General features: G+C 42.1%; 2 protein-coding genes across 3 annotated transcripts in view; both read left to right on the forward strand.

The window, feature by feature from the left end:
• Positions 1 to 1,054: 1,054 nt before the first annotated feature.
• LOC137296793 (uncharacterized) overlaps positions 1,055 to 22,186 on the forward strand; it is a 62,565-nt gene continuing 41,433 nt past the window's right edge. The window contains exons 1-3 of one of the 2 annotated variants that reach the window (XM_067828647.1): positions 1,055 to 1,241; positions 10,877 to 12,290; positions 12,687 to 12,837. In XM_067828647.1, the coding sequence (XP_067684748.1) occupies positions 1,217 to 1,241; positions 10,877 to 12,290; positions 12,687 to 12,837 (1,590 nt within the window). In that variant the 5' untranslated portion in view covers positions 1,055 to 1,216. Of the gene's footprint in view, positions 1,242 to 3,339; positions 3,586 to 10,876; positions 12,291 to 12,686; positions 12,838 to 22,186 lie in introns of those variants that run through there. The other variant, XM_067828648.1, reaches the window with a different exon arrangement.
• LOC137296794 (uncharacterized) lies at positions 20,233 to 20,775 on the forward strand. Its single transcript, XM_067828649.1, has one exon. It carries the CDS (start codon positions 20,233 to 20,235, stop codon positions 20,773 to 20,775), a length of 543 nt encoding a protein of 180 aa, XP_067684750.1.

Raw genomic sequence — 22,186 nt, forward strand, 5'->3', positions numbered from 1 at the left:
ATAGCTACGATGTTGCCGACTGTTGCTTCGGGTGATATAGCTACACTGTTGCCGACTGTTACTTCGGGTGATATAGCTACATTGTTGCCGACTGTTACTTCGGGTGAAATAGCTATATTGTTGCCGACTGTTACTTCGGGTGATATAGCTACACTGTTGCCGACTGTTACTTCGGGTGATATATCTACATTGTTGCCGACTGGTACTTCGGGTGATATAGCTACATTGTTGCCGACTGTTACTTCGGGTGATATAGCTACATTGTTGCCGACTGTTACATCGAGTGATAGAGCTACATTGTTGCCGACTGTTACTTCGGGTGATATAGCTACATTGTTGCCGACTGTTACTTCGGGTGATATAGCTACATTGTTGTCGACTGTTACTTCGGGTGATATAGCTACGCTGTTGCCGACTGTTACTTCGGGTGATATAGCTACACTGTTGCCGACTGTTACTTCGGGTGATATAGCTACGATGTTGCCGACTGTTACTTCGGGTGATATAGCTACACTGTTGCCGACTGTTACTTCGGGTGATATAGCTACACTGTTGCCGACTGTTTCTTCGGGTGATATAGCTACATTGTTGCCGACTGTTACTTCGGGTGATATAGCTACATTGTTGCCGACTGTTACTTCGGGTGATATAGCTACATTGTTGCCGACTGTTACATCGAGTGATAGAGCTACATTGTTGCCGACTGTTACTTCGGGTGATATAGCTACATTGTTGCCGACTGTTACTTCGGGTGATATAGCTACGATGTTGATGACTGTGACTCCACCATGACAGGACTACAGTTTTGTTGACTGTGACTCCACCATAATAGGACTACAGTTTTGTTGACTGTGACTCTGCAAAACAAAGCTGCAATTTTGCTGACTGACACTCAAGATGAAATAGATTTACTGTTTCTGAATTTGGGATTCTTTTGGAATGACTTTCGCCTTTTTCTATCCCATCGAACATTTGTGACTACAACCTTGTGACATGGATTTTCAAGGATTTTATTAACACTCCTCCACTTTGAAAGCAACTCAGGCAAAAAGAGTGGCCTCCCTTGACTTTCTCAACGCCATACAACTTGCGTTAACTTTTCCAGGATAGTAGCGAGTTACCTGCACGAGAACTGAGAGGGGGAATGGCTAAACCTTGGGTTGCGAGTGCTTATGGAGGATAAGGTGCTGAATGTGTGTCATCTGCACGAGGACATATGAAAGGAATGGTTACACCACGAGGTGTGTGGTATCTTTTGTTTGTATAAGGTGCCGGATGTGCGTCAGCTGCACGAATACAGGGGAGGCAGTAATTACGCCATACGTTGTATATCTTTCCGGTGGACAATGGCTAGGTGTGTGTCAGCTGCACAAAGACAAAAGTAGGGAAGGTGACACCATTAAGTTAAGTTTTTTCACGTGGTAGGGTGCAAGATGAGTGTCATTTCCACGGCAAAGGTGAAGGGAACGCTCTGTGTCTTTTCTGTGGGCATGGGGCTAAGTGTGTGTCAGTTGCACGGAATAGGGGAGGCGAAATCGACAGAGGGCAATACGATATACCGTCACACTGACAGCTTTAATGTAATATTCTTGTGTCACAGTCATTTGTATTTGTCTGCAAAAATCTAACTTAGTATATTTTATAAGATCTGAAGCCCATGTTTGGAGATCAATGTCAATGCACCTCTGCCTAAATTGTATAAGGAGATTGTTAACATTTGTAATTTGTTGATCAATCCACACATTTATCTGAAGAGAAGTTTCTTAACTCTCCAATCCCAACAATCAAAATTCTTTTCAGTTAAGCGATACTGATATTTATACACCTCATACAGAATAGAATTCTTATTTTGATTTATTAGTCTGGTCCAATATTTCACAATTTTATAATAAGCATTAACTTTCAAAGAGTACCAACCTAATTCACAACTTACAGTATTATTTGCAGTAGTATTTGACAGGTGAAGTATTTGCTTACAAAACTTGTCATGGACATTTTGTATATTTGGTGAGGGATGGAACCCTCACATTTCAGAACCATACATCAAGACTGGAAGAATTTTAACATCAAAAATATATAATAAGACTTTTAATGGTACGTTTGTGAAATTTTTTATAGAAGGTCTAACAATAGACAGTACTTTCCATGCTTGTTCGGCTAAAGATTTTTGAGTTTGATACCAACTTCCAGAGCACGAAAAGTGAACACCAAGATGTTTATAAGATGGAGTTATCTCTATAGGGGTTCCGTTTAAAAAGAAGTTTTCATATTTCCTAAGTCTGTCTGCTTTTCTTAAAAAAAATAATCTTAGTCTTGTCAATATCTATTTTAAGTTTCCATTTCTTGCAATAGGTATTTAACAATGTCATCTGCGAACAACAGAATAAACAGCTCTATGAAGTTTAGATTAACACCCCTCTGGTTACACCATACGCTGTATATGGCTTTTCTATATGTAAGAGGCTAGGCGCGAGTCAACTGCAGGAATATATATGGGGAGGTAATAGTTGCACTTTACGTTGCGCTAAATAAGAATATGATTATTATTACCCAGGAAAAACACAAAACCAAAAAAACACGAAAGGCTGCCTGTTAATCATATGACTTTATCCATTCCATTTTCCATCCATTTTCTGCAGGGTGTACAGATGCAATTTTGACCAAACTCACTTGCTTAAGGTAAGACCACTTGTATTACATGTGCTCATTGTGTAGCAAGACTGAAGTCCCAGAAACTATCTGGAATCAGGCTACCAAACACGGTCACCCATCCATGGAATCGAACCCGAAATTGCTTAACTTCAACTGTTTCATGACCTGCGCCCTGTACACAGGACCGCACGCCACCAAAGGCATTTTGGTTGAGTCCAGTACCAAAAGGATTTTGGTTGACAGCAGTAACACAACGCAAGTGGATGAGATCACAACGACTAGACATACGAATGAGAGCAGTACGAACTTATATTTGGAAGATAAGGCGACAATTTGCCAATGTTGATACCATGGTTCACCAACATTCATTTAGCTTTGTTTTATGTCCAGAAGGGAGGATACCCGGAAATTTCAAAATGAGAAATACGCTGTGAAGAACGGAACGGTAGCGTTATTTCATTTTGGGTATCTCATTGTGAGACAAATTGCAATGTTTAGTCCATTTACCTGAGAGAATCAAGGTGGACGTTTTGAGGCCACTGGACACACGCGTAATGGTATTACAGATAACTAGGTTACGTTCAGAGTTGTCGCTCAGTACTGGCACTGCTCCAGACAGTAAGCTGAGCTCAGTGCACACTCAAGCATTGTCTGGGCTTCTCCAACAAACTTGTGGTGGAACAAACTGAAACAGTGCTCAAGTCAGTACTAACAGTGTAGTCTTCTTGACGTAAGCTTCCACGTGGGCGAGACTGGGAAGCTCACTATCCTGAGGAGACTCACTATCCTGAGGAGGCGCTACGTTTATGTCCTCGATGGTTTGCTCCACTGTTGATATCAAGTCGGGCAAGATGGCGATAAAAGATGAGGTATTGATCGAGAAATGCTGCGCCGACAACATACATTCCTAGTGACGCAGCACGAAGCTAGGAGGTGAGTGCGGGCTACAGTCGTTGTAATGTGGAATGCAGGCATTACAACAGCTGTTACTTCTCGCTGCACTTGTATACAGCATATATAAACTGGGGTCGGGGGTGGGTGGGAGATGCTAGATGATGTTGAGGCTGTTGCTCATCATACATTTCTCTCTGTGTGAAATATTCTAGAGTATGATATAACTAGAGTAAAGAATGAAATACGCTCAAAATCTAGTAGCATCAACAATAAACGACGCTATCCAAAGTGGCGCCATAAAGCTGTCGTGCAAGGGACACTGAAGCTGTGAACGTTAGACAAACATTGTAACCCGGAATCTGTACTCCACATCTTAAATTTGAGAAAGAAGACATATTGACTGTTTGTGCAACGCCGCTTTCAATATCAAGGGTAAAGTTCTAAATGGATCGCTATTAAAAAATTGCTCATGTCATGCAGTGGGTATCACCTAACTCATGAACTGCACTATGCCTCTTACCAAATGTTCCCCGACTGTTGCTGGCGAGCTATTTATAGTGCTCGTGACGTTACCAAGCAGGACTTTTCTCAAACGATCAGAGCGCGCCTCCCCTCAGCTGCTTCCGCGCAACTGTAAATCCCTGGCTGTCATCGTATGCTTTATATGTTGGAGGAAAATGTTCTGTGTAATAACATATTTCATAGTATACTTGTCAATGTAGCAATGGTGTATTCTAACAAATACAGTCGTTCGGAAACATTATGGATACGGCACGCATCTCATGGGAAAGTTTTATTTTGAACGTTCAAGGGAATGTAACGAGAGCAGGGCCGTAGCTAAGTTGTCTCATCACGTTAGGATACCCATATAATATAGAGAAACGATAGGACAATACATAAGTACAATTCTGCCTTGTGTATATTGAGATTACTAGATTACTTACTTACATATATATGGTCTGTTTACACAGACAATATCCGGTGTAACCAATCGGTAAATCTAATAACATCTCCAGAATATGGTACAAAAACATATACCTCAGACATAGCCACAAAGTGTGGAGTACGATCACCACTACTCATCAGTGCATCATCTTATATATGGCCACAAGCTGTGGAGTACGACCACCACTACTCAGGACTTAATCAGTGCATCATCTCACATACGGCCACAAGGTGTGGAGTACGACCACCACTACTCAGGACTTAATCAGTGCATCATCTTATATACGGCTACAAGGTGTGGAGTACGACCACCACTACTCAGGACTTAATCAGTGCATCATCTTATATACGGCTACAAGGTGTGGAGTACGATCACCACTACTCATCAGTGCATCATCTTATATACGGCCACAAGCTGTGGAGTACGATCACCACTACTCAGGACTTAATCAGTGCATCATCTTATATACGGCTACACGGTGTGGAATACGACCACCACTACTCAGGACTAAATCAGTGCGTCATCTTATATACGGCTACAAGGTGTGGAGTACGACCACCACTACTCAGGACTTAATCAGTGCATCATCTTATATACGGCTACAAGGTGTGGAGTACGACCACCACTACTCATCAGTGCATCATCTTATATACAGCCACAAGGTGTGGAGTACGATCACCAATACTCAGGACTTAATCAGTGCGTCTTCTTATATACGGCTACAAGGTGTGGAGTACGATCACCACTACTCAGGACTAAATCAGTGCGTCATCTTATATACGGCTACAAGGTGTGGAGTACGATCACCACTACTCATCAGTGCATCATCTTATATACGGCTACAAGGTGTGGAGTACGATCACCACTACTCAGGACTTAATCAGTGCATCATCTTATATACCGCTACAAGGTGTGGAGTACGACCACCACTACTCATCAGTGCATCATCTTATATATGGCTACAAGGTGTGGAGTACGATCACCACTACTCAGGACTTAATCAGTGCATCATCTCATATACGGCCACAAGGTGTGGAGTACGACCACCACTACTCAGGACTAAATCAGTGCGTCATCTTATATACGGCTACAAGGTGTGGAGTACGACCACCACTACTCAGGACTAAATCAGTGCGTCATCTTATATACCGCTACAAGGTGTGGAGTACGACCACCACTACTCAGGACTAAATCAGTGCGTCATCTTATATACGGCTACAAGGTGTGGAGTACGACCACCACTACTCAGGACTTAATCAGTGCGTCATCTTATATACGGCCACAAGGTGTGGAGTACGACCACCACTACTCAGGACTTAATCAGTGCGTCATCTTATATACGGCTACAAGGTGTGGAGTACGACCACCACTACTCAGGACTTAATCAGTGCGTCATCTAATATACCGCTACAAGGTGTGGAGTACGACCACCACTACTCAGGACTTAATCAGTGCGTCATCTTATATACGGCTACAAGGTGTGGAGTACGACCACCACTACTCAGGACTAAATCAGTGCGTCATCTTATATACGGCTACAAGGTGTGGAGTACGACCACCACTACTCAGGACTTAATCAGTGCGTCATCTTATATACGGCCACAAGGTGTGGAGTACGACCACCACTACTCAGGACTTAATCAGTGCGTCATCTTATATACGGCTACAAGGTGTGGAGTACGACCACCACTACTCAGGACTTAATCAGTGCGTCATCTTATATACGGCCACAAGGTGTGGAGTACGACCACCACTACTCAGGACTTAATCAGTGCGTCATCTTATATACGGCTACAAGGTGTGGAGTACGACCACCACTACTCAGGACTTAATCAGTGCGTCATCTAATATATGGCTTATATATGGATTACTACAGACCAGGGCCCACTTGCACAAAGCGATCTTAGCACTACAATGATTGTAACTCCCATTCTCCAGTATAGGCTTAAGATAGTTGTGTTATATATGGATTACTACAGACCAGGGCCCACTTGCACAAAGCGATCTTAGCACTACAATGATTGTAACTCCCATTCTCCAGTATAGGCTTAAGATAGTTGTGTTATATATGGATTACTACAGACCAGGGCCCACTAGCACAAAGCGATCTTAGCACTACAATGATTGTAACTCCCATTCTCCAGTATAGGCTTAAGATAGTTGTGTTATATATGGATTACTACAGACCAGGGCCCACAAAGCGATCTTAGCACTACAGTGATTGTAACTCCCATTCTCCAGTATAGGCTTAAGATAGTTGTGTTATATATGGATTACTACAGACCAGGGCCCACAAAGCGATCTTAGCACTACAATGATTGTAACTCCCATTCTCCAGTATAGGCTTAAGATAGTTGTGTTATATATGGATTACTACAGACCAGGGCCCACAAAGCGATCTTAGCACTACAATGATTGTAACTCCCATTCTCCAGTATAGGCTTAAGATAGTTGTGTTATATATGGATTACTATAGACCAGACAGTTTCCCACCATACCCATGCTCATGACACCTGGCTTTCAAGTTTCACAATTTTCACATCTCTCTATGTCTCTTCAGTGCGTCGGTGAATGTACGCAGACATCAAGTGGTCGATGAAGTCAATATCCTTGTAATAACACACACACACACAGACAGACACACACACACACACACACACACACATAAATAAATAAATAAATAAATAAATAAATAAATAGAAGTAGTTCTCACTGGTACAAAACAATAACTTATCAAAACCGACTTCCTCACAGTTGCAAACACAGACGTGGATTTCTGAATTTGTTAGGGATAGCCATGTGATGTATTCGCACTGTTGTAAATGAGTACATAAAAGTGTGGTATTTTTTATATAGCTGGCAAATCTCCGTTCATGCAGAATCTAATGTCAAATATAACAAAATAAAAACCAACAAAACAAAAACCAACAAAACAAAAACAATGTCATTTTCCAAAATATTCAATTACCTCGGGTGCCTTTTGAGTTCTGTAGCATCAGCATATCCACTTCCATTTGTTATTTTACCTGCCACTGATTCGTTTCTTCATACCAAACAACTGTATTCCTGGCTATAATTGGTCCTTGGGTCCTTCCATAATTTTCTTGTTGCTCACCTGTACATTGTCTCCCAGTATGTACCTGCCCCTTACTGGGAGTCATTCTCTTCCTGTACAGGTGAGTCAACTCTTTCAATATTTCAGGCATAAGTTCAATTTATTAAATATCAACGTATTAATTATTTGTTAGATTATCAACTATAAACTAGGAATATACGTAAATGTTAACTTAATATAAATTCCGGTTACTTATTCTGTTACAATTTTAGTTGAAATACATTTGACTATGGCCATGCGCTTGGTGTCGGCCATGACGGTTGTGTGGCATTGCTGCTGAAACTGTGTGACGTTGCACTTAGATAGCTAATGCAATGTCTATGCTGACATATCGTCACTAGATATTTGTTGGCCATACCGTGATTTTGCTTTTTGGCAAATGTTGTTGAATGTAATTATCATTTAGTTTGTATCTGTCCCTCACTAGGAGTCATTCTCTTTTTGTACAGGTACATGCCTCTTATCACCCTCCATTCAACAAAAATATTTAATTGTTTGTTGTTGATCATCTTTCCGGCGTCATCCAGTGACCGAATCCTCTCTACTCTGGATCACGGTTCCATTTAGCATTCTGTTGTCCACATCGACCCTTCCTTGACACTGGATGCTCACCTTAATCGTTTGAGAAGGACCTGCTACTTCCACCGGAGATCAGTTGGTAACATTTGGCAGTTCCTGACAACTGCTACAACGTGTTCGAGCTCATGTTACATCGAGGCTTGACTACTGTAACAGCATCCTTTCAGGCCTCAGATCTAACCTCTTTGATAGAACTTCACTTCTGCCCGCGTCATCAGCAAGACTTCTAGATGTTCCCAAATAACCCATGTAACACCCGTGTTGAAAGACCTATTCTGTTAGATACATATGATTGTGAGGCTCTGGTATACCAATATGCTACTATTTTAGAAAGAACGCATCTGAAATATTGTTGTTATGTGTGACATTACACGAAGTGGTTTATAGGGTATTAGTTAAACTCAGAATGATAAGTCACTTAAATAACGTAACTTGTACATTACTGCATGCACAAAACAATGTAAAGGCTAATGAGCTGAACTTTCCTTGTTTTGGTGTTGAATCTAGTCTGTTAAAGAGGTAAAGTATGCCCCCAAATGTGGCCACACAGCTTCAACACCAACGGCACACATTGCTTCTCCAACAACACCACGCACTTTCACTAGAGACGCCATAAACCTTCACCAGCATGTCACACAACTTCACCAGCAACGCCACACAGTTTCACCAGCATGTCACACAGCTTCACCAGGAACGCCTACACAACTTCACGAGCAACGCCACCCGTTTTCACCAGCATGTCACACACCAGGAACGCTACACAACTTCACCAGCAACGCCACACAGTTTCACCAGTAACGTCACACAGTTTCACCAGTAACGCTACACAGCTTCAATCTGCAATGTCATATAGCTTCAACAGAAATGCCACATAGCTCCACCAGCAGAGCCGCGCAGCTCCACCAGCAACACCAAGCAGCTTCACCAGTAACGTCCGCCCCATGTGGTGATGTTATTACATTCGACTGAACTCACTTGTAACTAAACCTTTCAGGTACAATCCAGGTACAAAGTACTGTGACTATCTGTCCCATGTCCACCCAGCTGTGAATGGTTACCCCTTAAGGATGGGAAAGCCACATTAACTCGGTGCGCCTGATAGGCTGTAAGAGTTGTATGATCCCCCGGGAGTTGAGATTGCAAATACTATGTGCCGTTGTGATGGGCATAAAACGGTCGATGGAAAAACAAAGCGCCCTTGAGTAGCTGAACTAAATGGATATCGGCGTTATACAAATATCCATTTGTATTGTATTGTATTTTGTTAATTTTACAGTAAATGTATTGTTTACGGATTGTGAAACAAATTAATCCGTTTTCTAAATATTTTTCGTCACTTATAAGCATCAGTATCCCTGTACTTTTACAAAGTAGTTGTAATTCACAATTATCTAACTTGATCTTCCGGTCTGTTAACCACGTGACTGTCAGGTTGTATGGTTGAAGTATCACTGTGCGGCACAAAATACTTTTATTTGGGGCTCATTTTGTGAATGGTTGGTGCTACCGTTAGGGGAGGACACCCTTACACTTTACAAGGACACACGGGGCCATAGCTCATTTTCTGTGATTAATTCCTTTAAAACCATGGTGTAATGTGTTTTCGGGGCAATAACGCAAAAGATGATCATGTAAACTAGCACGTATCAGTAAATTATCAAAACTGTAGTTCCGTTAATTAAATATCATCTCACCTTTCATAAATTCATTGTTAGAATGTTCTGTCGTCCGCTGGTTTCCAGTGCAGCGAACATTTTGTGTCTGTCCGCCAGCACGAGTGGGAAAAGTGACGTACCATGTTTTCGGGTTACTCGGTATAGCGGGATTACTACCTTGTATGGAAACCCAGGGGGTGAATTCTTCTTTTTTAAAGAAATCAAGAAAACCAACGTGTCATTGAAAATTGTTTAAAATAGTCATATTTACAGGTGAGTTATTCAATCATATGCACATTCATTCTTCGTCCCTGCATGGCACACCATGGCAGGGACAATAGGACATGACACGTCTGCGCAGTACAGTGACATCGCATCAGTATTTTAAATGAACATTGTGGTCACAAGTCGGGTACGAATACTGCAACAAGAACAAGAAATATGTAAGAGATGACCAGTTCGGTGTTTTTTTAGTACGTGGGAAACATTCCATTGGAGTGATGTTTATATTTGGCTTTTCATTCAAGCAGATGATGGTCTGCTTCACAAGTTACGAGCTTTGTTTCAAAGGTTACGATCACATCTATGAAGGTTTTGAAAATGCGTTACGTTCTAGAGTAGAAGTTTAGTACTTTAACAGAAAATTAGGACACACTTTCGTGAAAGCTGAACTCTTCAAACATTTGTGTCCTGCTTGCGACTGAAGCTTCTACACTCGAGACAGTGTTTACAGATGGCGCTGTCATCTCACTGTACGCAAGAAATTAAGGGAAAACGAAATGCATCGAAATCATGGAACCCCCGAAAACAAAGTAAGGCACGGCATTTACAGCTATTTTCCACTTTACACCAAACGAGAACTTTGTTTCTCAGGACAGTGAAGACAGGGTATTCTGGGTAAAACAGGTTCACTGATACGTGACGCCCGCAAAAAGCTTTTGATGGAAATGGTTAAATTCCCTTTCCTCTGTACTGACTTTGATCAATCAGTAATGAGTTAATGAAAATTAATATGTATATTTTGTTGTTTTTCAGGGCATATGGACACCATGGATGGGAGTATCAGGGAATGCGTCAGCCTAAAATTGGATCTTGTAGAAGCTTCGTTGAAACAATTGACGTTTCTGGCTGAGGTCGCCAAGCATCCCTGTTTGTATGATGGTCCAGTGCTTCAACGAGCTATCTGGAGATATGAGAAATTCTGGCTTCCACTTGTCTGTGAACACCGGGACACGTTGCTGACCCCACCTTTGGATATTGAGTGGGTGTGGCACTGCCACATGTTGGCTCCAGTTGCATATGAAGAGGACTGCCTCAGCCATTGTGGCTATGTTCCTGATCATACCCTCAGTGCCGTAAAGAAAACACCCATAGAAATCAAACAAATGTGGGAGGCTAAATATGGCAGGGAACCCTTCCAGGTGTCTCTGAGACCTGACCTCATAGGACACGATTTTACTTTTAAATCCGAACTGTCATATGATATTGCCGCTGCCGCATCTCGACAAAAAAACTTCTACTATCAAGTCTCGCTTCCCCATTTCAAAGATCGCTACTTCCTGGAACGCTGCTTGTTGCGTTACATGAAATTCTTGTACCTGAAGAAGATAAACCCAAATAATTTCTTGGTGCCTTGTTACGACATTGACATAATGTGGCACAGTCATCAGCTTCATCCGTCTGTCTACAAGAAAGACACAGTACGCCTGTTTGGTCAGCTGTATAATCACAATGACTCTGTCAATGACAGAAGCGAAGGCTCACGGCTGTGCAAGGCTGATCAGTTCACTAGAAAGCGCTGGATGGACACTTTTGCTGAAAGTTTTTCCAACTTTGGTTGCATGTATCGTGGGGAGCCCCCTACAGGACAAATGTACACAATGACCGACTCGGAAATGATTGGCGTATGTACTAAAATATCTATGATAACAGTGGGAAAAGTAGCGGTGAATGTTCCCAGTGTTGAAGGCAAGATTAAACTAGTTGCTTTTACTGCCCCTTATGCTGAACAAGGTTTGCCATTCCTTTCATGTCAAGGTCAAGAAAGAGAATGGAACAGTGGAGGTGAAACCAAGGTTACCTTCAACACCATGTACCACAAAGAACTGATATTCATTCTGAAGTACTACAGGCCTTCAGTCCTTTGTTGCAGCAGGACAATCAAATTAGGAGAGGCTGTCCAAAATACCATATCAATAGTGGAACACTTGCCTCAAGGAGGGAAGGTCTTCACTGATTCTCTTGCCATCATGTCAGACTCTTACCCTGACAGTAAAGTATCCGTGGATATGACCTTCGCTCCCAACGTCTTAGGATATGGCATGTTCTTCATCAAACGAGGTCCCTTCGGTTTGAGGACAATGCCTGAGAACATTGAACAACTCTGGGGACCAATAGCTTTGCCCAAGAAGCCAACTGGGTCCTACAATGTCCTTGTAGGGACTCACATGTTAGTATTTTAAAAGCAATTAGTATCAAGGGCGTGGTGTGTAGTAATAAACAGCTCTCTGTTGAAAACACGAGTTGTAGATATAGAATAGCCAACAGTATGTTGAAGACACTATTCAGGGGGGTTGTTTTGTAATGGGTTCATGTTCTTTGATCAAGTCATAAAGAACTTGGTCACTACGGCTTTCTAGCTGGGTTACTGAGAACTCAACCGCCAAAGTTATTGGTTCGAATTTCAAATATTAAGGATTTGTTCTGTATCGGAGGCAACGCTTTCTTCACAGTAAACACATTTCAGGGCTACCGCTTGCATTATAAGGAAGTGGGGTGGCTTTGCTTGATACAGTCCAGACTATTCTGTGTGATGCTTTCAGTTTGGCTTTGGTTACTGTTCCAGGATAATGAACCACTTCAACAAAGATGTGTTTACAGTCCGAGTGATTCACTGCGTACAATACCTCATGTCTGCAATACAAATATTCTATGAGGACAAGATGGTTGTGGTAGCTCATCTGATCGGCTCTGACCAACTCCCTTTCCCGTCACAGGTGAGACATTGGGAGAACACATTCATTTTACTGACTGCACAAATGTAGACATATTGGCACTTGACGTCAAAACTCATATGGTGATACATAGTTGTATATTTGTGATTTTTGTTTTTTATGTTTTAATTTTTATTCTTTTTTTTTCTTTTTCTTTTGCAATTGAAACATATGAGGCGTTTTTCCATTACTTCTAAGAAAGCAAGTCTGCTGAAAACTAGGCCCCAAATCAGGGTATCATGTGTATCATCAAGACATATGTGCTGATCCATAACATGTATGGTATTGGCGAATGATCATGGTGAGGCCATTTCAGCGTCAGTGTGGGCACTCAAACCTAAGAGGTCTAATCCGGACGTCACTAATTGGTCATACGTATGAATTCGTCGCAGTATACTTCTGCTGACTCGCCACATGTTGTTCCACTCGTCAGTGAGATCATCACGGGTGGTTTTGGACGTTAACACACGCCTCTGTCCATGACGCTTCAGACGGTGAGGGAAGATTCGATGCTGGTCATAGCAGAATGGGTTTTTTTCGATTTCTTCTGTCATGGACAAGCATGAACCTCCATTCGTCTGAAAGCATGTGATAAGCATTATCCCAAGTGCTGACGTTCTGATGACATGCAGTCAAGTTTGGGGTGACACGTGAAGGTCAATGTCAGCTGTGCAGACAACATCACAACCTCTGGGCATGTACCCATACTCAGATGATGGGCGTGGCCTGCCCATGAGGCGTCAATCGTCGACGTCATGTGTTTCGTGTTATCAAGGCCACAGTTTGCCATGACAGACTGAGAAGAATACTGCGCAAGGGTAGCAACATTGGGATTTCAATACTCAATCCACCTGCACATGCCATGTAAATTGACGTATTGTTCGATTTGGGACCTTGTTTTTTCGGAAAGGCGTTGTTGCATAAATTAAAATATTTCATTGCCAGATATTTATGCTATGTCCCTGTAGTTTTAGCTCGAAACGCAAGGCTCCCTACATTTCTCATGTTATATAGCTATGATGAGGAAATTACTTATGACGAATTGCATGACTATGATTTGTGAGGCAGTCGAGAGATAAACACTGCTATCCACACATTCACACAACCTATACAGACACATTGCCAGTGTTCACAATAACGTAGCTGATAAAACTATATCATCCCAGATACAGTCACAGTAACCCATGCAAATAAATTCACATATATTAAGTTTTTGATACATACGTACAACGTCCCAGACACATTCACAATACCATCCCGACCGAATACATTGGCATTAACGTAGCAGATACATAACTATGACGTTGGCATACATTAACTATAACATTCCGTTTACATGCACAATAACAGTAGTATACCAGGCTGAACCAGGACAACTCGAGACAAGCCCTCCTGTGATATCACAGGGTTAACCGGAAGTGACGTCATTACCAGACGTAGAAACGTCATAAGCGGAAGTGCCTTGAATCCTGGGTAAGAGGAAGTGACGTCATAAACCGGAAATGACGATGTGTGGGGATTCTGGGAATTATTGCGAAATAGTGATAGAGACAATGAAATTACACACGCCTCATTTTAATGGCTGTAGGGACAAAATGTGTGTAAGTGGGTGTATTAGTGTATCAGAGTTCCTCATTAGTAAAAGAAAGTAGTATTCGTATATGAAAATGCATTTGTTTACATTGTAATGTTTATTGACGTGTTTGTTATAAGTAGTGGTTTTACACTTATCAATTCACGAACGGAACAAACAAGCACAAATCATCATGTTGTCAAGTTTTCTTTCTTTATATTTGCTTGGTACTTATAAGGACCTTGGTATAGAAACGTATGTTGGAGTTAAACGCTTCTAAATACCATCTTCATATAGGAACAGTTCGGAGAATATCGTCTATGTTCTGTGACGGGATTGTCTGTACTTTTCCAACGATACAATTTAACGCCGCAATGAAAGCACTGTACCCGATCGTTAGTTCCGGAGTAGAAGAATCCACTCATTGCCAGATCCATGGGAGTTTGCTTCATCTGTATAGGCCATCGAATAAAAGTATCCAGACGATCTTGCATGTACTTCATACGAGGTGTGGCTGGTACATCGGGGTTGAAATATACATTGCAGTCACAGGTATCAATGCCAGAGTCGTAGTTGGTATCTGTACTTGACCTCCTTTCAGCGCTGCAGTCACACTAAGAATGACGGTTTCAGTCAAAAATGACAACAAAACGCGTCAACGACGTCGATAACCAATCAGCGAGCAGTCAACCTGCAGCCGGATCGTTGTAGGCGTGCCCGTGGATCAGTTAATCCTTATTACTACTCAGGGATTAATCTCCAACGGTTGTCGCCATCTAACGGTGAATAAATCGGGCAGGTTATCTTTAAAAAAACATGTGTAAAACAAACCGTTCATCCAAGTGAAGATAATCCGTATCTTATCAATGGTAGATTAAGATAATTACCCCCACGCTTCGTAAATCTTAAGCTGAGTACTAATCACACGTCGGGGATCCCTCTCAGTATCTTATCAGTGAAAGATTAACATAACTTCACCACGCTTCATAAATCTCAAGCCGAGTACTACTCAGATTATAATCCCACATCTGGGTCCTCTCGCAGGATTTTCAGCGGATTAAGATACACGTATCGCCTTTAAGCAAAGGTTACCTAATCACAAAGTTGATTACTACTCGGAGTATGCTGACCACATTGATATTAGTGTTTTGGCTAATCAGCAACCGTAATACGCTATCCACACATTACAAGATCTTTGAACATGTAAATTAAAGCAGCAAGGGAAAATATGAAAGCAGTGTGTTCCATTCATATATTTTATTTCACTTTGAAACATTGGTACGTCGTGCCATCTTCGCCATGTTCAAATAATGAAACATGTTGCCACCCACACACCAGCGTTCTGGTGTGGCACGTCCGATTTCAGTGTGGGAAAATATTGTTGTTTTTTTTGTCTTGTCCTCGAAACACTTTATCAGAGTTTATCACAGTAGTGTACTGGTTAATGTTTCCAACCATATGAAAGGGTTTCCAGTGGCGATCCATCTTCGTTGTACAGCACACGTCTCTTTGTGTAGACCATCCTGTATTTCTTGGCGGTGTTCAAAGACATCAGTTGGTTTTTCTGATTAAAACGCTGACGTACGATTTGGTTAGGGTAGTCCACACTTATTGAGTCGGTCTGTCTCTCGCATATGGGTGCTTTGACACTATCAAAGGTGATATGCTGGCTTGCACGATAGTTGAGTGTGAACCCCCTAAACTGACACACTGTTCGTATGCCGTCTTTTGTAGGGCGTGCCAATTTTTACGCTTAGTTTTTTGGGCCACATGGCACGAACGTTGATATGGTGTTGCCATCCAGTTCATCTGTCAGGTCTCCCAAAGTATCTGCTAAAGATGGGTTCCAAACATCAGGCTTGTGGACGTAAATGATGCTATCCGTGTCAAAGTACAGCACGCTTTGTTCAAGCGGCGACAGGTAGCTGTGAAAACAAAAAAATTTACATATATTGTAAACACCCTTATGACGTATTCACGTAATGTCTCTAATATTCCGTGTTGAAACTGATAAGTTTATTTTTTTAATGTTATAGTTTACCTGTATAATTTTAGTCGTGCTTGTGCTGTAACCCAGGTGGCGATTACGACATTGGAGGCATTATGAGTTGAATGGAAATCCGTCCTCGGTTCAGTGGACACGAACAGCATGTTTTCGTTGACGATGAGGACATCTTTGACTTCATGCCGATCGTCTCTCAACATGGCAAAGAGTGCGGAAGATTCTGTTTCATAGCTGGCTTTTCCAAACCCTAATCTCTGTCCAAACTTGCCCCTGTGGTTATTAAGGCATCCTTGTGCCAATGTTCTCAGCCGGGGATTTTTCCTGAGTTTTGTTTGATCGAGTCTGACCCACTCTTTCTGGTAAACCTGTTCAACATAATTTTGTGGAGCGGTACATCCTTCAGGCAGGCCGCTGGCTTCTTGTTTTTTTTTTGAAAAAGTTTTCCACATATTTTGCAAATAAGCCTCCTTGGTGGGTATTTCTGCAATATTGGGAAAAGCTATCAAAATGCCACGCTTTGAATATGTGGAGAACCCTGTACCCATATTCGTGTACAGCTGTCTGCACCTCAGTGGTTGTGTATGTTCCCACCCATGCACGTTCCTCACCCGTATGTTGATAGTCCCCATCCAGCTCACATCTGCATACAGGGAACATGAGTTTCCCTCCAGCCCTGTACGGCAATAAGGGGTGGTACAGCTGTGAGGGAGGAAGGATACAGCACTGGATGAGTCCTTCTAGCTGACTCAACTGTGACACGGGAGGATGATCCACAACGGAAGGGTGACATAGCGGGAATTTTCCGTACTTGCAAAAGTAGGGATACAGGGAACACACATCTACATATTTGATTTCTTCATCTTCTTTGGCAGAATAATGTAGTTTTGGTGCATTTGTTCTTCCCCCAAAGAAGGTGTCACGAGGGTCTAAGGGATTAGGCATGAATTCGAGGCTGGCAATGAATTCTTTCAATTCCGGATTTGCTTTCTGACTGTCTTTGAATTCACATTCCCATATCTGGACACATTTCTCCACGTCTTTATGCTAGCTAAGGATTGCAAGACGATACAGGTTTATTCTGGGTGAAGTTCTCTCATGGTTGTACCCAGGGCAGGATGTGCTTTACACCGTGCAGCCTTGTAACACTTCGTACAACCATGCCAGAAACAGCCCATGAATTCAAAGACAGTCTTACTTTCCCTATCGTATCCATCAACGCTGTACCGGGATCCATCCAAACACTGGAACGTAGCTTCCCCACCATTGCGTGCATACTCTATTTTTAGATTTGGGTCTTGATGCATTAACCATCTTAACCACTGGATACACTGTATCGAGTAGCGTCTCTCCGGTTTGTATCCATGTGGTGGTATGATTGCAATGGTTTCAGGCTTTAGGTAGTGTTTCCTGAACACGAGCATAAACGCTATAGGTAGGGTTGTTGCATCTAGAAAAGATCCACGTTGTTTTGGCAGATGAATACGTCACGGAAAGCAGCACATCCTCTCCTCAGAATATCAACATCACTTTGGCAGTAAGACAGTATGTCCTCAGACATGGTGAATACAACATTTGCAGACACTTTCTCATTGTACCATTTGATGAAAGTTTCTCGTTCACCTAAGGACATACTGTCGGGACCATAGGTGTCCATGGGAGGGAAGGCTCCTACGTAATTATTGTTGACTTTTGTATTGAAGAAATGAGGGAAGTACTCCTTTGACAGCTCAGACAGTCCAAAGGTTTTCGGAAATGATTTCAATGGCATGTTGAGGAAATTCAAACAATCTTTGAAGGTCAATCGTCCCACTTTCTTCATCAGAATCTGATGGCCCCTGAGTACAATGTTTGGAGCAGCCACCAAGTGCTTGTTAAAGTATTGTAGCAGCAGATGACCATCATATCCACGATAACTGTGGGCTATGACCAACACCTCATCTTTGTCTTCCTCACCGGCTTGGTTTTAGTGTATAGCCGAATTAGGGACATCCCTCTTTCTCTTCTAGTTTGGTTTCTTGTCAACAAGGGATAGAAGTCACCCTCCCATTTCCTCCAAAGTGTTGTCTCATCTGAAGACTAGCGATCTAGAAGGCCCTACATCTTCCTTTCTCCAAGGACATCGAACACACGGATCGGTTGATGTGTCCCCAATACACCTATCACATCCAAGATGCACTACACACGTTAGGTATATGTACACCCGTCTCCTGCTCACATTCAAAGTCATAATATAAACTTTTGTTGGTCATATTTTGAGACGGTATCTGCAGTGTTCGGAGTAGTATCTTGGTCCTCCACCACGGGTGTGACATAACACCTGTGTTTCTGGGTTAGGGGCTCCTTACAGTTCTTACATAGTCGTTGTTCCGAACATGTATGGTTGAGGGTATTGTCCTCCTGATGGCAGTTGGAACATCGATGTAATGATTGACACATGCTAGTGATAATGCCAGCTTTGTTAGGATGCATCTCTTTGTGGCGCTGGTAACAATAAAAAGTGGGAAACCACCTCTTGCAGTGAAAAAAAATGTAGCTAGATTCTTGGGACTGTGTTTGGAGCGGTGCCCTTGACCTTCACCGGTGCGATCCGGGTCCTCTACACAGAGGAACTCAATGTCCATGGCAGCATGTATCCTTGCATTGTCGTTGCTTTGGTGTACTTTTTCTACAATAACCTTGATATCCTCTCCATGCAATTCATGCAACTGACGAAAGGGTATTCTAATGGGTACATCTAACCCCGGATGATTCAAGGCAAGACCCATCTTATCATTGTCTTGGCCATTCACATCAAGTCTCAGGTCTTGTATGATAGCATCGAACTGTTCTCTAAGCACATGTGGTAATTTCTCGAGTCTCTGTTGTTGCAACCACGCAGGGTTAAGTTGCACGTTAAAATTTACAGCACTAGCTCTGACTCGTCGAGCTCTTTGCCTGGTCACCCGTTTTATGAAATAAGCTGGAACAACGGCTCTTTCTTGCTGTTCTGGCTGCCGGTCCATATCATTCATGTGGCTGGCTAAAGCAAGGTCCTCCTCGGTCTCTTCCAAATGCTCAAGCAGAGACATGTGATCGTCAAGTTCCTGCTCTACTTGGTCCAAATGTTGCAGCATGGATAGCCCGTCCTCAACTTCCGCTGTATGACTGGCTAACAGTTCATCGTCTTCCTGTTCAAGCTGTTGTTCAGCTTCCTCAAGGTGGCCAGCAAGGAGCTTGGATTCTCCGTCTTCATGCAGCGATGCCATACCTCTACGCTGAGAAAAAAAATACGGCAACATTTAATCTGATATGCTCAGGCAAGACAGGTGTATTTATATAGGTGTACATTATCACGTGACACTTTAAACATGTTACAACTTGTTCACACAGATAACACAATACTTGGAATGTGCTTACATATAAGTCATAATCTAAAACAACATTTAGCTAAATGGAAATAAGATTGAATCAGTTCTCGAACAGCATCCGTCAAACAAACACTTTATAACCTGACTATATTATCTGTATTTGGAGACAAAGAACCTGCGCGTGCGTGCGTGCGTGCGTGTGTGTGTGTGTGTGTGTGTGTGTGTGTGGTTGCTAATCCTCTTATCATGAAAACACGGTCTATGTATGATCCCACACGATCGTTACTAAGCCGATAAGTCGGATTTATGATAGTGCTCCTCCTATCTGAACGTTCAAGAGTAGTATTACCTGTCTCTAACTTATCTTCTCTGGGTCGTTTGCATGTTTAAAAGTACGTGTCTGTACATGAAGCCTGCTCACCAATGAGGGATATAAATATAACTGTCAACTCTACCTAATTATCAACTTCACAATGGCAGACAGTGCAGCAACATTCTCAGGGGATGATCAACGATGTCAGCTGGCTCTCGGAGGCAACGTCTTTGTCGTGGCAAAGCTCTGGAACGGTGAGATGAAAATACACATCAGGGAATATGAACAATATTATACGAAACGAGGAATCGCATTGACGTTACAGCGCCGGTTGGAGCTTGTTTCAAACAAAAGTAGGATAGAAGAGGTAATGGAGAGACAACCTGGAGCACTGAGATGTCATCGTGGAGGAAATGTTTATGGAGAAATGGAGAGTGCATACCCTGGATTGAACATACGCAAATGGTACTGGTGTGGAAAGGAGAATACCATCAAGTCACACAAACACCCGGGAATCAAGATGAATGTTGATCAGCTGAAGCAGCTTCTAAATTGCTCTATCGCAATGCCGGACTTAGTCTCTGAACTTTCGAACGTTGTGCCCTGCTACATGCATCAGGATCACATGAACCAGTATTGTTATTTTATGTATTCAGAATGTAACCGAAAGGGGTCGTCCGTGTGGGACTCAACTCATATGTAACCTACGATTGTATAACGTATGTAGTAAACCTACTTAATTTTTTCCATGAGTGTTATTTCCTTGTTCTATAAAAGGTGTATATATAGTGCATGTAAACATTAGTAGGTTAGGGATTGGTCATGGCTGGTCATACGATTGTTCCCTGGGATACTATTATGCTCACGCATCCATTTCGACTACTCGTTAGTGGATGCAGTGGAGCCGACAAAACCACTTTTGTATATACCTTATTGCAAAGTTTGGATGGGGAGTTCCCTTTATGCTTTAAACCGCACGTCATAGTGTGGGTATTCAGCGAACATCAACCTCTGTGTGATGAAATATCGAATGTTTGCGTAAGGCATGATGTTGCTATATATTTCGTACAAAGCGTGGTAGAAGCGGAGGGGTACATTCAGCTGGCTAGTTGTGGATGATTTCCTTGGTTATATTACGTCTGAGGAGGGATTAGAACTACTCAGGTGGTTTGTGAAAAAGTCGAATCACGAGAACGCGGCGCTCATATACTTACAGCAGAATTTATTTAATAAAACTCGCTACCGTAGATCAGTTAGCTTGAATTGTACATATATGGTTATTTACAAGAACCTCTGAGACATTTCTCAGATAGAAACACTAGCACGTCAAGTATTTCTTACAAAAATACGATTTATCCGAGATGCCTATTATAAAGCAACAAGAAAACCATATGCATATATTCTTTTAGAATTGACTCCCACTGTACCAGATGAATTAAGTGTGAGAAGTAACATATTTGACGGAGTGTGTGATATATACCTCCCCTTTTAAATATGGTTAGAAACTACTTGTACCAATCTCACATGTCTGACTGTGAACAAGCGAACATGTCGTGGCTTGCTGCACGTAAAAGATGAGTTGCTGTAATGACAGTAGTTCCGACACGGCCGATAGCAGCGATAGTGATGACAGCGATTATACATCTTCCCGCTCCGAAAGTGAAATGAGTAGTAGCGAAACTGACCTTAGTGAGGAGGAATTAAGTTGTAATGATAGCAATGGATCCCATGATACCTTTGATTCAAAAGCATTTGACCACGTGATAAATTAGAATACTGTTAAAGTATGTAATACACCACGCAAAGTTAAGTTAGTCATTCCACCGGTCAAACCTTGGGAATCATCATGAATAAAAGCACGGTTCAGTAGAATGCAGATACTTCGCATTATGTGTGCAGAACAAATCCGTGAGTGAGGAATAGCATTGCTAGACAGTTGCCCAAAGAGGTTATAGAATTGCATCGACTGAGTCGTAAGTCCGTAACGGTTAAATAGAAAAATACGAATACCACAGCTGGGTTTATCGGGGCCTTAGGTTCCGCGTTAGCACCCCTCGCAATTAAAATCCTTACGGGTATTGTGTCGTGATGTCCAAGGACTTTTCTAAACGCAT

The sequence above is a fragment of the Haliotis asinina genome, chromosome 9, assembly GCF_037392515.1.
Source record: "Haliotis asinina isolate JCU_RB_2024 chromosome 9, JCU_Hal_asi_v2, whole genome shotgun sequence".
NCBI lineage: Eukaryota > Metazoa > Mollusca > Gastropoda > Lepetellida > Haliotidae > Haliotis > Haliotis asinina.

Bases quoted from the DNA above. Each gene is read 5' to 3' on its own strand.
- LOC137296794 (XM_067828649.1), top strand. From the start codon at position 20,233: ATGGCAGACAGTGCAGCAACATTCTCAGGGGATGATCAACGATGTCAG.